Source organism: Ambystoma mexicanum, chromosome 6p (genome assembly GCF_040938575.1).
Source record: "Ambystoma mexicanum isolate Mex_15411 chromosome 6p, UKY_AmexF1_1, whole genome shotgun sequence".
Classification (NCBI taxonomy): domain Eukaryota; kingdom Metazoa; phylum Chordata; class Amphibia; order Caudata; family Ambystomatidae; genus Ambystoma; species Ambystoma mexicanum.
The window spans coordinates 558,341,060-558,354,958 of record NC_090935.1 but is presented as its reverse complement, the minus strand read 5'-3'; the positions used below and the strand labels follow the sequence as shown (position 1 = coordinate 558,354,958).

Sequence of the window (13,899 nt, the reverse complement as noted above, 5' to 3'; positions counted from 1 at the left end):
CTCATCCAACATTACAAATGCCTGCGAAAAACTACCAGATCCTTAAATAAGAAACAAAATTAGAATTTAAATCTTCTGTTTACCCTGCTCTACTAGGACAAAACAAAAGTGAGAAAAATGTCAAAGACGATCAATCTTTTTTAATTGAATCATTCTATTTTTAATCTGAATAAGGCAGACAATTATTTAACACTTTGAGCTATGGGTCACCTGTACTGGAAACTTAATGTTCATGAACCAAACGATATCAATCATGGACGCTTTCCCAGGGCGGTGTTTTCGCGGTGATCGAAAGTTGTGTTACACATGACAACCGTTCGTGTTGGCTGCATCACTAATAGCACACAGAACATCAGATACAGAAAAGAAGAACATTTTTTAAAGTTTAATCCCCAGAAATGTCAATTAACCAATTAAAAAGTAAAATAAAAAAGCAAATGTGCTACTCAGAAGGGGTTTAACCGTCAGTAGTGTTCCTGCTAGTGAACTAATCTACAGGGCATGCAAGCAAGGAGGAACCCTTTCATGCCAACAATTTGAAAGAGGGATGCTTTTTATAGTGAGTCACAAGTCTATATCTCTTGCCACTATTAGAAGCAATGGAATGTTGCATTTAGAGCACTGGCTGGATATGGTGAATGCATGATATATGCAAGCTTCCGCAGAACACTCCTTAGTCTGCTATATTCCCAAACTGAAAAAGCTATACCAAGTGTAGACTTGTCCTAGTTAAAGACTTTGAAGTACACAAATTAAAGGCAAGATTTTGGGTAAAGAGCTCCAGGAGAAAACCAATGCAGTCTGTTGTGGGGGTGTTGGCCAAGCAGTTCTTTATGTTGCAATGCCCAAATGAAAGCTTTGCTACAGCCCAATGGAAAGGTTTTTTGGTGGGATTGGGGAGGGGAAATCATCTGGCAGCCTAACTGAAGGTGTTTAATTGCAAATATGGATTGCTTTCAGCAAAATACAACCTGTACAACAATAACACATGGTGCCCTTAAATTAACTTGATGGTGGACAGTAACATTTACACTAGAAAACGATTATCTTTACATCTCAAAGCACTTTTTTAAAAAAAGACCCTAAAATAAACATCCTTGGAGAAGCCGCATTATTTGCTATCTATAGTCTACATGGGACTTTAATATTCTGGGAAATGATGTTGTAATGGCAAGTACACAAAATTCAACATTACAGTGCATCAAGTGGATAACGGTACACTTTTTAATAGTGTAAACAATTTGTAGTTGGACATGTGCTAAAAAAATAGCCAAATGACATTAACACTCCCGTTTATAAGGCTATTGATTACTAAACATGAAGCTTTGTGCATAGTTATTTTTTGTATCTTATTTAATAGGATCTAGTTTAAATATGGTTATTGCAACTTTATTCTTGCAGTTTAGGCATAGCTGCAAAAATAGGAAATTAACAAATGCACGACCATTTAAACATCAGTGATGCAGAGAAATACACTGCATGAGGAAATCTAGTTAAAGCAGGGACTTGTTGGAAATGTATAACCCAAAATCAATTGTTGCACAACCTCACCTAACCAAAAGGCTAGCATACTCATTTTCAATACTCCATGGAGCGAAATGTACAGTACGGACAGGCTGAAAAAAGGCAGGGGTGAACTATAACAAACGTGTATAGCATGATGTGATATTATAAAATGACATGAAAAACTCCAAGATGGAACATTTCAAGAGAACCCCAAAACAGCCTATCAATTTTCAAAGGTTTTCCAATATGCTGAAGAGCGGAAAGGAAAACTGTTTTCCACCATGTGCTTCATAAGGGCTGGCAAGCGTTAAGATCCCTGGTGTACCTTCATTGCCAAGACCATTAATTACAAATCACAGTCTGTTGAACTGCATGCACATAGTGTTGTCCCTCATATATAAATTACTTGTGAACGATACATGAGCACCCCCCTTTTTTAAAGAAGCCATTATAAAACTCTGGTGACAAAGTTGTAGAATAGATAGATGGCAGGATTCCATAAAAGCATGCAGGGAGGATGGGAAGGGATCTGGGTCAAATACACTTTACTTGCATAATTAGTCATTTAAAACTATTTTTAATGTCGTCTGCACCCTAAACTAATTGATAGGAATTAACTGTTTGTCAGAACATCAAATCTTCCACAGAGAATTACGAGCTCACAAGTTACAGAATAATGTTTACAGAACTGAGAAAACAGTTCAAATTAAAGTGAAGTAAAAAAGAAAATAAATGAAAGGGACAAAAGAAAAAAAAAAGTAAAGGAAGAATCAAAAACAGAGAGAGGGCGTCCATCTTCAGCAGCCATTCTCCGACCTCATTTCCCCATGATGGATTCCCTGGACGTCTGGTTTAGTGGCATGGCAAACAATGCCTTACTCAGGCAAGTGAAACAGGTCTGCCTTGGCCAGTCTAGTCATCTAATAATGCACACATATCACAGAAAAAACATACAAAACCAAATTAATAGTTAAACTCCATCTACGAGTATATGTGGACACAAATAAATTTAGAAATAAAGGTTTAGGATCCAATTCATTTGGGTTTAGGTCTTTTCTGGATAGTAAAATTAAGATGGTACTTTAAGTAAATGCCAAACCTAACAGTGGATTGTAAGATTTATATTCCATGTTTCTGTCTAACAGTATCCATCAATAAATTATTATACTTTCAGTAACAAACATTTTATAAGCATTCCTTTGGTTTCTAAATGTTGTGCAAACATGTTGTAGACTAGCCTTGAAAAGCAATTCCTTGGATAAAGGGCAGCGTTCAAAAGTAACTATAATGCCTTTAAATTATATTTGTACCGAAAAAGGGTAATGTAACAGACCCTAATATAACAGACAAACAACGCAGAATATGTACGGTTAAAACATATCTTAAAACACATAGGTCATCCCCACAACATCAAGGAGCCCTAGTTATAGCAGATTTCACTGCACCGGCCACATTCCCTTCTGTCATTTGAATGCCCAGTAAACTGTGGGAGAATTGGTTGGATCCCCCACCCTCCTACCCACAGTACCAATAACTTTCATCAGTTCCCTGGACACTAAACTCTCAAATTTCTGCACATCCAAGAGTAGGGCAGGAGGAGAACAGAATAAAGTCTGGGATATCAGCTGAAATAGATAAACCCTGTTGCTGCACCAAGATTCAGCTGACCGACTAGCGCCTTCACATTACCCCCAGTGTTATAAATTACAGATATCTTCATAGAATTTCAGCAGCAGGCCCGTCTTAAATACACAAACTTTGTGATTTTCAATGTTCTAGTTTTGGGCTATCGTTTGTGTCACATCACATTCCTTAGTGTTTACCATGACAACTTTGTTGAACCTAATTATTAGAAATTAGGCAGACACTGGCATCATCATGGCAACAACAATGACATCTTAACCAGCATACCGAAAAATTTATCTTGAAAGTAGCTTTACAAAAGATGCAATGGGAGAAAAAAGTGAGCCATCAGCGTATAGAGTTATTAACCCATGTGCTGCTTCAAACTGAACCCCTATTGATGCTTCTTGAGCAACCTGCCCTGCAGATACTAGGGACCAACTACTCAGTAAGGAGTGCAAAACAAACCCAGATCGGCAACATTCTTCTAAAATTGTATTAAAACATGTGCAGAGTGTAGGGATTCAGGAGGCCCTTTCATTACCCTCTTTGAGTACAAATAGTTACAGTGCAGGATAGTTGAATTCGTTTGTGTAAAAGGTAACCTTGCACATTTTATACATTAATATTCTGATTTACTTGCCTTTTTTTGTGCAATTGTAGAAATTCGGAGCAAATTGTAGGTGCAACAGCTAATCCCCTCACCAGCAAACAATGTACTTCATTTTAAAAAAAGACATTTCAAACTGCTTTAGAACAAAAAGGAGTATGACCAACAGGAAAGGATCTTATTGTAGAGGAGAGGACCATATATCAACATCCCTCTTAGCACCAGAAAAGTGGTAGAAAAGGTGAGCAAAGGGGGAAGAGTTGAGGGAGGAGGTGGGGTAATGGACGGTGGGGAGACAGCATAGAAGGGGTAGGAGAAGAAATCGTAGAAAGAGGAAACTCAGAACAGTGTAGGGGCTGTGCCTGAGGACGGACACATCATCATCTTTGCTAAACCTACTCAGACATATCTAGCAGATGGCCAGTTCAGCATTTAAGCCCCTCTAAATTAGTCAAAAATAAAGACAAATTAAAAGTGCAAAAGTGGTGAAATGGAGAGTTTGATAATTGGTCAAACCGCAGCCACAGTTGGGAGTAGTCAGAAATGTCTACAGGCAAGTGTATGCAACCTTTGGCAGGGCATGAGTTTTGGACTAGTCCCTTCATCCTTAATCAGCATGGACAATGCTGTGTTGAGGGAGTTAGTCTAAAACCTCTGGAGAACTGCAGGTTGCAGACCCCTGCACTAAGGGTCTTGGTACTTACAGAACATGCAAGAAAGCCATTAGTTGCAAAACAGGGATAGGATTTGTGGGCAATGTACATCTTCATGATCAAATGTTGCCATCTACACTAAGAAAACCACATTTCATGAAAATATGAGCATGGTTTCCTATAGGGTACATTTGCCAAGATAGTGCAAAAGCATATGCAATATAATTTCAAATTAACTTACGAAGGACCTTCTACTTGAGGAATGTGAAAACTATGCTTTGCAGACAGGTGTGAAATTGTGAAATGGGCAACTTGTACATGGGCATGTTGACAAGCACATTTTAAATGTATTTCTTAAAATTGAATGACTGAGGTTTGGTGCTATTGGAAATGGACCAAGATCCAAACCATAACAGATAACAAAAAATATTTGTTTCGTCTAACATTAGGTTCTATTATTTGATTGCCTGTTTTCTGCAACTTGTTGATTGTGATCCTAGAGTATCCTCAACAGGTGCAAGAGTAAAACTATTTCTGTCATAATACAACCACCCATAGTTACCGAGCAAAATCAGGGAGGATGAAGTCACACAAATGTTCTTTTCAAAGTGTATTAATGCTTGGCCTGTGTGCAAATTTGACTAGCAAGGTCTTATGACAATGTCAAAAGATATGTCAACTGATTGCAACAGGTGTTTAGAGTCAGTTAAAATGAGAAATTCATTTTAAATGGTCTTCATTTGGAAGCTGTAACACGTGTGGTTCATTTATCAGTTTACAATCCATCAATTGTCCTCAACATAAATTTTAGTGAGGGAGGCAGGGGTCGGGACAGAGGAGGTTGCCTTCCAATACCAAGCACAAAGACAGAATGTCCCGCCTCGCACTCTTGAGACTTAAACTACGCAGAAAAGCTTTTATTGAAATGATAATCTAGATTACATTTTGGGATTTATGATACTTTCTTACAGCCACGAAAATCCAAAAGTGTATAACATTTAATAGTGAGTTGTCAGAACAGCAAGCAAAGATGGCCCCTATTTAATAGTAAACATGGCGACTTGTACAATGTCAGATTGAATGCCTCTACAATTACCTACTAAATATCTTATTTTAAGCATACGCTGTAATCATTAAATTTTACAGGAATGGAAATCTAGTATTTGAGCTGGGTTAACCTAGCGTGAGTACGAGAGAGGTTTGAAAGCCCCCATTGTTCTAATTTGATACTACTCTGACTTCAGTTTATTTGTGATCAAGAGTAGCATGCCAACAATATTTAATGTAAGGATGTGTGAAGGAAAAGTAAATTAGGTATACTAAAGCTTATAAAGCAAAGCAGAATTCGAAGCATGCACAAGCCAGGTAAACCTTAAACAACATAGGAGCACACTGACAATCAAACAATTGAGAAAACTAATAAAGCAATTAACAGACAGGACACAGACCAACAGTAACAGAAGTATGCGTAATACCAACCTTCTACACAGGGCACAACTATCAGAGCTCTGTCAATAAAAACCGTGTTAGTTAGATGCTGGGCCACACCAACACTCGAAGGCTCACGATACCTTATATAACATACTTTGGAGGAAAAAGCAAGGGGAGTGTTGCTGCAAGATAAAAAGAAAATCAGTAAATCAGCATATTGCTTGACTGCTTATTTATCCATATAAATTACGTTGCTTTGCATCAAGTAACTTCTTCACTAAAGCAGTGGAAAATACACAGGTGTAAAAGACCACCCAGACCCCCATTTTAATACAGCTTTCATTCTGCCTATTTCTGAACTTGAAGAATGTTTGCGAGCAACATCAGCCGAGAATTTGGGTATGCCATGCCTAAACATACACTATCGCAACAAAAAAATTCAAACAACTGGCCAAGTAGGTCATTGGCTATGTAGCAATTCTAGAATGTTTTGCATCAACATGGTAAAACACAAGGACATTGTTGCAGTGAGAAAGCAATCCGCAGTAAATATACATTTATAGGAAAATTGAATGTTAAGATGTACACACTCAGGTAGAGCTTGTCACATTTCATTTAGGTGGTTTAAAGTTAGGGAAACATTACTCCCAACTCCAATGGATGGTTCAGATCACGTTGTGTAGGCACAATAGGATTAAAAAGGTGACAGCCAGTAATAAAACAATTCCTTAGACCTACATGGCTTTGCCACACAAGATATCCTGTTTTCTCACAGAATATGATAACACGATTTGACCTACGTCATATAACATGCCATCTCGTTTTGAAAAAGGTATTTTTAAAAAACAAAGAAATGGTGAAATATTTTTGCATATGGGGAATTCAAAGATCCATTGAAATCTGGAAATCCCAATACAACCAACTGAATTTTTGGGGGAGTTTGAGGGAGTACGCGGGTGATGGTCACATTCAGAACATCTCGGTTACAGTAGTACATCACAAAGAATACAACTAAAGTGCACAATCAAATTACTCTGTAAATAAGCAGAAATCAAATACAATGTGGTGTGTTGCCATGGGAAGTCTACTGGGTTCTAGGGAAAGCCAAATGGGTGTAAAAACAAAAAACAAAGAAAATACACAGAAGGTAGAAGGGCTTTAGATCGAATAAGGTAGGTCAAGCTATTGTTCATCAAATGCAGGAAAATATTTTAAAAGGCTGATGTGGAGTAGCAGCACAGGATGAGCGGGATGACTAGAAGAGATAAATGTCAGATGGATGACGCAAGTTTGTTGATAGGTCTCACTGGGAAGGGGCATAAGCACAGGCCTCAAAATCTTTAAAATCCTGCAGACCTACAGGTTGAATAATTAAGCGGTAAGCCCTTACCGGGAAGCGCATTACCACTTCAGGTAATGCCCGGGGGCCCAAAGTTTCAGGCTAGAGCGAAGTGAGTGCCATTACAAAGGCCCTGGGGCATAACCTGAAGTGGTAATGCCCCTCCCCATGAGGGGCTTATTGCTGTATTGCTATTAGTAGCCCCGGCCTGTAAAACCGGGGTACAAAAAGCATTTTTCTGTTGCAAAACACTGCAGCATTTCACAAAAGAATTAAAAAAGTTACAAAATGACTGATGTGGAAGGGAAAAGAAAGTAAGTTTTCCCTTTCCATGGCAGCCATTCAAAAAAACAAAAAGGAAAAAAACTGAAAAATGGCCACCATGGAAAGGGAGAAGGGACTCTTCCTTCCCATGGCGGCCTGTCACAGATCGGGAGCAGACACTGGAGACAAAAGTGTTTCAAGGGTGCCTGCTTCAGAAAAGCAGCTAAGTGTGGGGGAAGGATGTGTGTGAAAGGGGGGTTACAAGCACTTACCTCATTCCCTGATGAGGGGAGATGGTGGCCGCCAGCCCCTAAGAGGCTCTGGGCGGCAGAATTACAGTCTGGTAACGGCCTCATTCTGAGCCTCCCCATTGGCTCGGAGACCACCTCACCCCCCCTCGCTTGGTACTCGGACCCAAGAGAAATTAGCTCTACCCATTAATTTAATGCCATATTTTTTACATCGAAAAACATGGTGACACACAAAGAAACATTACCAGCAATGTGAATGTGCCTTTTCAATGTTCTTGTCCTAGCCACGTTGAACACAATTTCCTATACACGCAGAGAGCACAGGATCCTCCACATGTGGAATACTATTCGGCGAGGCAAATAGAGTGGTTATAATACATTTAGTTGATCAGCTTAGAATTTGCAATAGCATTTTGGCTGCAGCTGCAAGATACATGATACCATACACAATTGACCATCAGCTGAAGCCCAGGCTATGGTTAGTGCGAGTTAGCGTTTGGACTTCAATAAAAAGGAGCGCTAACTTGTACAGGATGTTACTAGAAATGTGTGTTAGGGGATTTTACACATGTTACTGTCCGACAGAACTTAAAAAAGCCCACCTTTGGTGAACTGGGTTACACTTTTTAGGTTTGGCCAGCACTACCAATAAGGTAGCAATGGACGTGCAGCCAGGCTTAGTCTAAGGAGGGAGGAAAGCTGTAGTACGGTACAAAGACCTCAGAGAACACTGTGGTTCAAGAAAACATATGCACTGTAGTTATAAAAACTAAAAAACAAAAATAGGTATTATAAACTCTAAGACATTGTTGAAAAACTAAGTTCAGGTAAGTAAAGAATATGAGCATATATACAGTAGAGAATTGCGTGCAATACTCTGTTTAATAGTAGACCCAAGATGTTCACAGTTAAGGGCAGCTTTTAGATTAGCAAATCACAATCAACCAACTTGAAACATGTGCAAACTTTTTAAACGCTTAATAACTTTTCAAACTTCTGCCCAATCCGGTCTTCAAATGTCCAACCCTACCTTGTAAGAGTCTAGCAAAGTACAGATGGATCTCTGGGCCACCAGTAACCAGGGGTTAGGCAGGAAAAACGCAGAAAGGCAAAGTACTGATTTCAGAGAGTATCCAGCAGGTTTCACTACTGATGCAGGCAAGTAAAAGCATTGGTTAAAAAGGAGATCACCGAGGTCTTGTAAAGGTCCAGGTTCAACGCTGCCAAAGGAGAACGCAAATACCAGTTGCACAAGTGATGTGGTGACATTGAGTGCAACGTGCTGTGTGAGAAATCGGGGGTGTGGAAGTCATTGAATGAAGCGCTGCCTATATAAAGGGGCACAGCGCGAGAAGTCCCATGGGGGAACACAATGAAGGGTGGGTGAATTTGACAGAATAATGGGTAGTTGTATAGCACAGGGTGGGGGTGCAATGGGCCCTGGAGTAACGTGGTAGGGGCCCTTTGAGAAATATGTGAACAGATGCCATTTTCTTTTAGGCCCATGTTAAGGAAAGCATTTCTTTCAGACAGCACATAATAAAAGAGCTGCAGGCCTTTGTGTGACAAGCAAGCAGTTTGTATTTCTTTAACATTTGTGGGATGTATTGACCCACTCAACAGTATTTTCCCCACATCAACTAAGCTGTATTTGCACAGAAACGGCCAAATGACTGTGCTGGCTCCTTGGAGCGCCAAGGCTCAAAACTGCGGTTTCTAACCACAACAAAAATGGCTGCACCGTCCGGCCAAGCACACATCGGGCAGGATTGCCAGTGGGTTCCAACGTAAACAAAAAGGAAGAAAGTGGAAAAAGCCTTTGCTGCAAAAGCCAAAATCTCCATTGAAAAGAAACCCCTTTTCACCTTTAAATATTGCGGCTGTGATGCCAATTCCCTCCGTTCCTTAAAAAGCCACTGTGATTAATAAGCCCTACCAAGCCCTGTGTGTCGCACTGTGCCTCAGCAAAACCAGGCATGATTCTGAATAGACAAGTCCTGTCAAACCAACTTTTTTTTTTTTTTTTTAAATCAACCAGGAACTTTACTTTTACATACATGGGAAACACAAGTCATTTTCTTTGCAAAAGTATCCAAAACTCAGCTGTTCAGAGAGAGACTAACTAGCTGAGCCATGTCTGTTTCAATGCATCTATGCTGCAGACCAACTCCAGCATTCAAGAGAATAACTACAGCTGCAAGACAGTGAGAATCTGCGGGAGATGAAAAGTTGAATTTAAGAAGGCCAGCTACACAACGTGTACAAAAATGGGCCTTTGCAAAAACAAATGCCTGTGTGTTGGAAAGGTACACTGGTGAATGAAAGCCTGCCAGTCTTTAGCAACATGAAGGGGTTTGTTGCTGGTGTGACTATATAACATGGGTTATTTTATGCAACAGGCTTGTTTTAATTCTGGATCTAAGATCAGAAAATAAAAGGTTAAAATTATAGTGGCTGGAGTTGCAAGTTGAAAAACAGGTTTCTGCTTGGAGGGGTGGCACCAAAAGGAGGGCTCTCTCTCAGCAGATACGGACAACCCCCTGATAATTACGGGGTTGAAAAGACTTTCGTCTCTGCTGGAACCCTGACAATGAAGCTCCCAGGGAAGGAAGTCTGAAGTGTGAAGGGGCAATAAATCATCAATCAAGGGAGAAACACCCACCATGCTCTGAGGGAAATGACAGTTGGCGGCAGTTGAAAGAAAGATAAAAAAATGACCCAGGGACAAAGGGACTGCCATTTGTTCCCAAAGACTATTTCAGGAATAAACTTCAAAGACTTCTATCTCTGCATCAAGACTTTTAAAAATAGTTAACATTTTGCAGTTTAAGAGAGATTTTTTTGTGCTTTCTTTTGAGAGATGGTAGAATTCAGTGACACCTTGGGGACAGAAAGGGCAAAGTATTGAGGATAAATATAAAAGTATCAATGTTGCAAACATACATCCCTTGGGATAATTCGCATCTGTGTATAAAGTTATGGAATTTTAGGCCGAATCTGAAAAATTACCAAAATGTATCAGAAGGGCGAAACAAGGTCCCACAGGCTAGAGGATTGGACTGATATGTGCTGCACAAAATATGTAACCTGTGTATATAACTTTCTAAGAGATTGCCATTCTATAAATGTATGTTTTTGGCAAAATAAGTGTGGGAGTTATTGGACATTGTAAAACTCTCCTCATAAACCTGACATCACTCTCTTAGAAATCCAACCAGTTGAGAGCCAGGCGGAGACTACCAAGCACCACTGTCCAAGTAGTTTAGAGGCATGCTTCGTTAACCCTGCCCAGCCTATACTTTGATGTCATTATGCATTATAAATAAGGGTCCCTGACAAGACTCTAGACACACACTCTTCCCGATTTCCTGCGCTGCGTTCCTGTTCCAGTCACCTTCCAGATCCAGACTCCAACTACAAGGCCAAGCACTGCTGATCCTACTCCAGGGCCCACTGCAAAACCCAAGCAGTGCTGATCCCCATTCCCAGCAAGGTCTCAAATCTAAAAACCCACTAAATTTCCCATTAACAAGGGGAAAGCTCTGGTACCTTTTGCATCCTGACCAGCCTGGCTTGCTGCCACTAATTGCATGCGGCTGCCATCCGGCTATCCTGATGACCTATAGTATCAAGTGACCAGAATTGCCCGTCCAGTCCTTGCCAGCCGGTGACCAGAACCGCACAGCTGCCGTGTAGTGACCAGACCCGGTTGACTGTCCAAAAAGCCCAAACTAAAAAGTGGATTGTGAGTATTTCATCACCCCATAGAAATCCATATTATACCTGGTCTTGCATTGTCCTCACCCCACTCTATAAGTCATCCTATCCTTATCCTGATAACTTGTCCAACTGTCAGAATTCTCTGTGCATTTTGTCATTAATCTCCAAGCATCAGCTCTACTTTTCTCTTCATTTCGTTCTTTCATAGATCATGTGTCATTAACAATATTTTGATTAAATAAAGTAATTTTCCTTAAAGAAAAGGGGTACACTGCGGGAAGGGTTACATCTGCAGCGCAACTTAGAGAATTCACAGGTGGGGGTTCCTCTTTTCTTAGTCATTAAATATAGTTTAAAGTAAAACTGTTCTTTTCACAAACTGATTTCCTTTCCCATTTCACCCTTCATTTCACTCAAGGTGCGCCTCCTGATATAATACATAACTCTTTCAATTTACCAGCTAGAGACTTACTTTCTATTCCATTATGTACCTGTGGTATCTACCTATCCCCCAACATAAACCGCACTCCAAATTAGTGTATTTCACCAGTTTCTATTAAAAACCGTTTGGGTAATTTTATGCAGGAATTGCAAAAGTGTACATTTTAATAGTGTTATTTGACTGCAATCTGTTTTAAACTTTCCACTCAGTGAACTGTATGCTTTTGGTAATCCATTCTTTGAGATTGTTAGTATCTTTGCATGGTTGCTTTAGTAAGGAATCGGATTTGCTTCAAGGTTTTCAAGACACATTCATTATTGATTTATCCATTTCAGAGTGTCAGTTCACCACATTGCAAGGGGTTTAAAATCAGTTTTCTCTCTCTTATTTGGGGGGGGGGGGGGGTCAGATTTAGATTCAGTTTATTACCGAGTACCTACCTGCTGCTTCTTTGTATCCACTCAGAATTGATTATTGGTGGGTTGAGGAAAATTCTAACTTGGGTGCTATCTTGTCCTAAATCAAAAAGTGCTCCTATTCGGTTGCGCTGTGTATATGCTGCACTAAAATGTCGAACCCAGCGCATTGCTCACATTCTCATCGTAACCATCACCCCATTGGTGATTGCAGCCCCATATTAAAAAGTGGGTGATTTCTTTTGAATTTTAAATAAATAACTATTGCATTTGACCGACCAGCCTGGTTCATGGTACATTGTGACCCGGGGTATTTGAAAAGGGGGCGTGATATGAGTATCACCGCAAAAGTGAATCCACGTAAATAAGGAGAAAAGCAACACAGTTAGGTGCTACATACTAGGCCGAGACCAAGGTGTGCGTGTCGCCTGATTGAAATCCTTAACACATTCTGCAGGAACACTGCAGATTTATTGCATGGCTTAAGTTCCCCAGGAGAATGCAATCCAGCTGAAACCACTCCAAGCGATACTTTCAAGGGCAATGAGCTAGACACCTGGGTGCACGAGAAGATTTGGCAGAGAACTAGAAATGAAATACAGAGCATTAAAATCCAGCCATGGTGTATCGAGTTTCAGCATACACTTAGCAAGGCGTGAGAAGGTAGCTGGGAGGCCAGAGCATTGGGGTGTGGGTTATGGGGCACGCAATAGGGAGCCAATAAATGGAGGTTTCAGTGTCCCTAGGGTGCAACATTGTACAGGGCCCTAGCTGATGTCTGCGAGGCACATCATTGGTCAGACTTGGTGTGAATGTCTTGTTCCTTGCCATCTCAAGCCATTTTGTATATTGGGAATTGTCAACTGATGACAAACAAGTGTTTTTGACTAATCAGCAAAATCACATAATTGGATGGGCGGTTTGAGGTTTGTGAGCTCACAAGGGGTGTTGTTAATGTGATTTTTGGCCAAAGAAAGGTTCCACCCAATCAGGGTCACTTAATGTATACATGCATATAAGGGACTGATGTAGTTCCACCAATCAGCTCCTGTGACCTGCCATAAAATAATTTTGTAAATTGGGTCTAAAGTGTTTAGCTTTGACAGCTCATTTAATTCCGTTCAGTTCCACTGGGCTGTCTGAACCGTGCTTCCCAGCTGTTTGGGTCTAATAATAAAGTTACTCACCGCAGTGACTACCTTACTCCTAGTCCATAGTCCCTTTTCCTCCATATAGGACTGGAGCACTTTTATTAAAAAGCATCAAAAATGAAAATGTTTTGTCCTTCTCTTTTTACGCGGGGTACCGCATGCGGCCGTAACCCCGCCCTCCTGAGCTCTGCCCCGTGTTAGGGAGAATTCCCTTCGAAGGCTCAATTCCCTTACCTATAGAGTCCCCCGGCAGCTTTGCTGGATTTGAAGGGTTTACTTTTTACTCCTGCTAAGAGGGAGACTCTTTTTCCCCACTCTTAGACATTTTGCTGATGTGTGTTCTAGGCTATTTTTTGTGCTTATGGTCTATGGGGTTATTCTCACCCTCATAGGTGGTATCTTTTTACATGTGTGTTACACAGCACCCTCAGTGCAGTAACAGGGGTGTCACAGTGACCCCCAAACATAGACTCCATACCCTGGGACTGACTAC

At 40.5% G+C, this 13,899-nt stretch overlaps 1 protein-coding gene across 3 annotated transcripts in view; it reads right to left on the bottom strand.

The window, feature by feature from the left end:
- The window catches only part of SREK1 (splicing regulatory glutamic acid and lysine rich protein 1), a 338,699-nt gene that overhangs the window by 276,743 nt on the left and 48,057 nt on the right, over window positions 1–13,899 (bottom strand). Inside the window, exons 3-4 of one of the 3 annotated variants that reach the window (XM_069627376.1) lie at window positions 5,872–6,005; window positions 211–334 (exon numbers count right to left, since the gene is read on the bottom strand). Coding sequence is in view for 1 of the 3 variants with exons in the window: in XM_069627375.1 (XP_069483476.1) it covers window positions 5,872–6,005 (134 nt within the window). In the remaining 2 variants the exon portion in view is untranslated. The other 2 variants (XM_069627375.1, XM_069627377.1) reach the window with 2 other exon arrangements.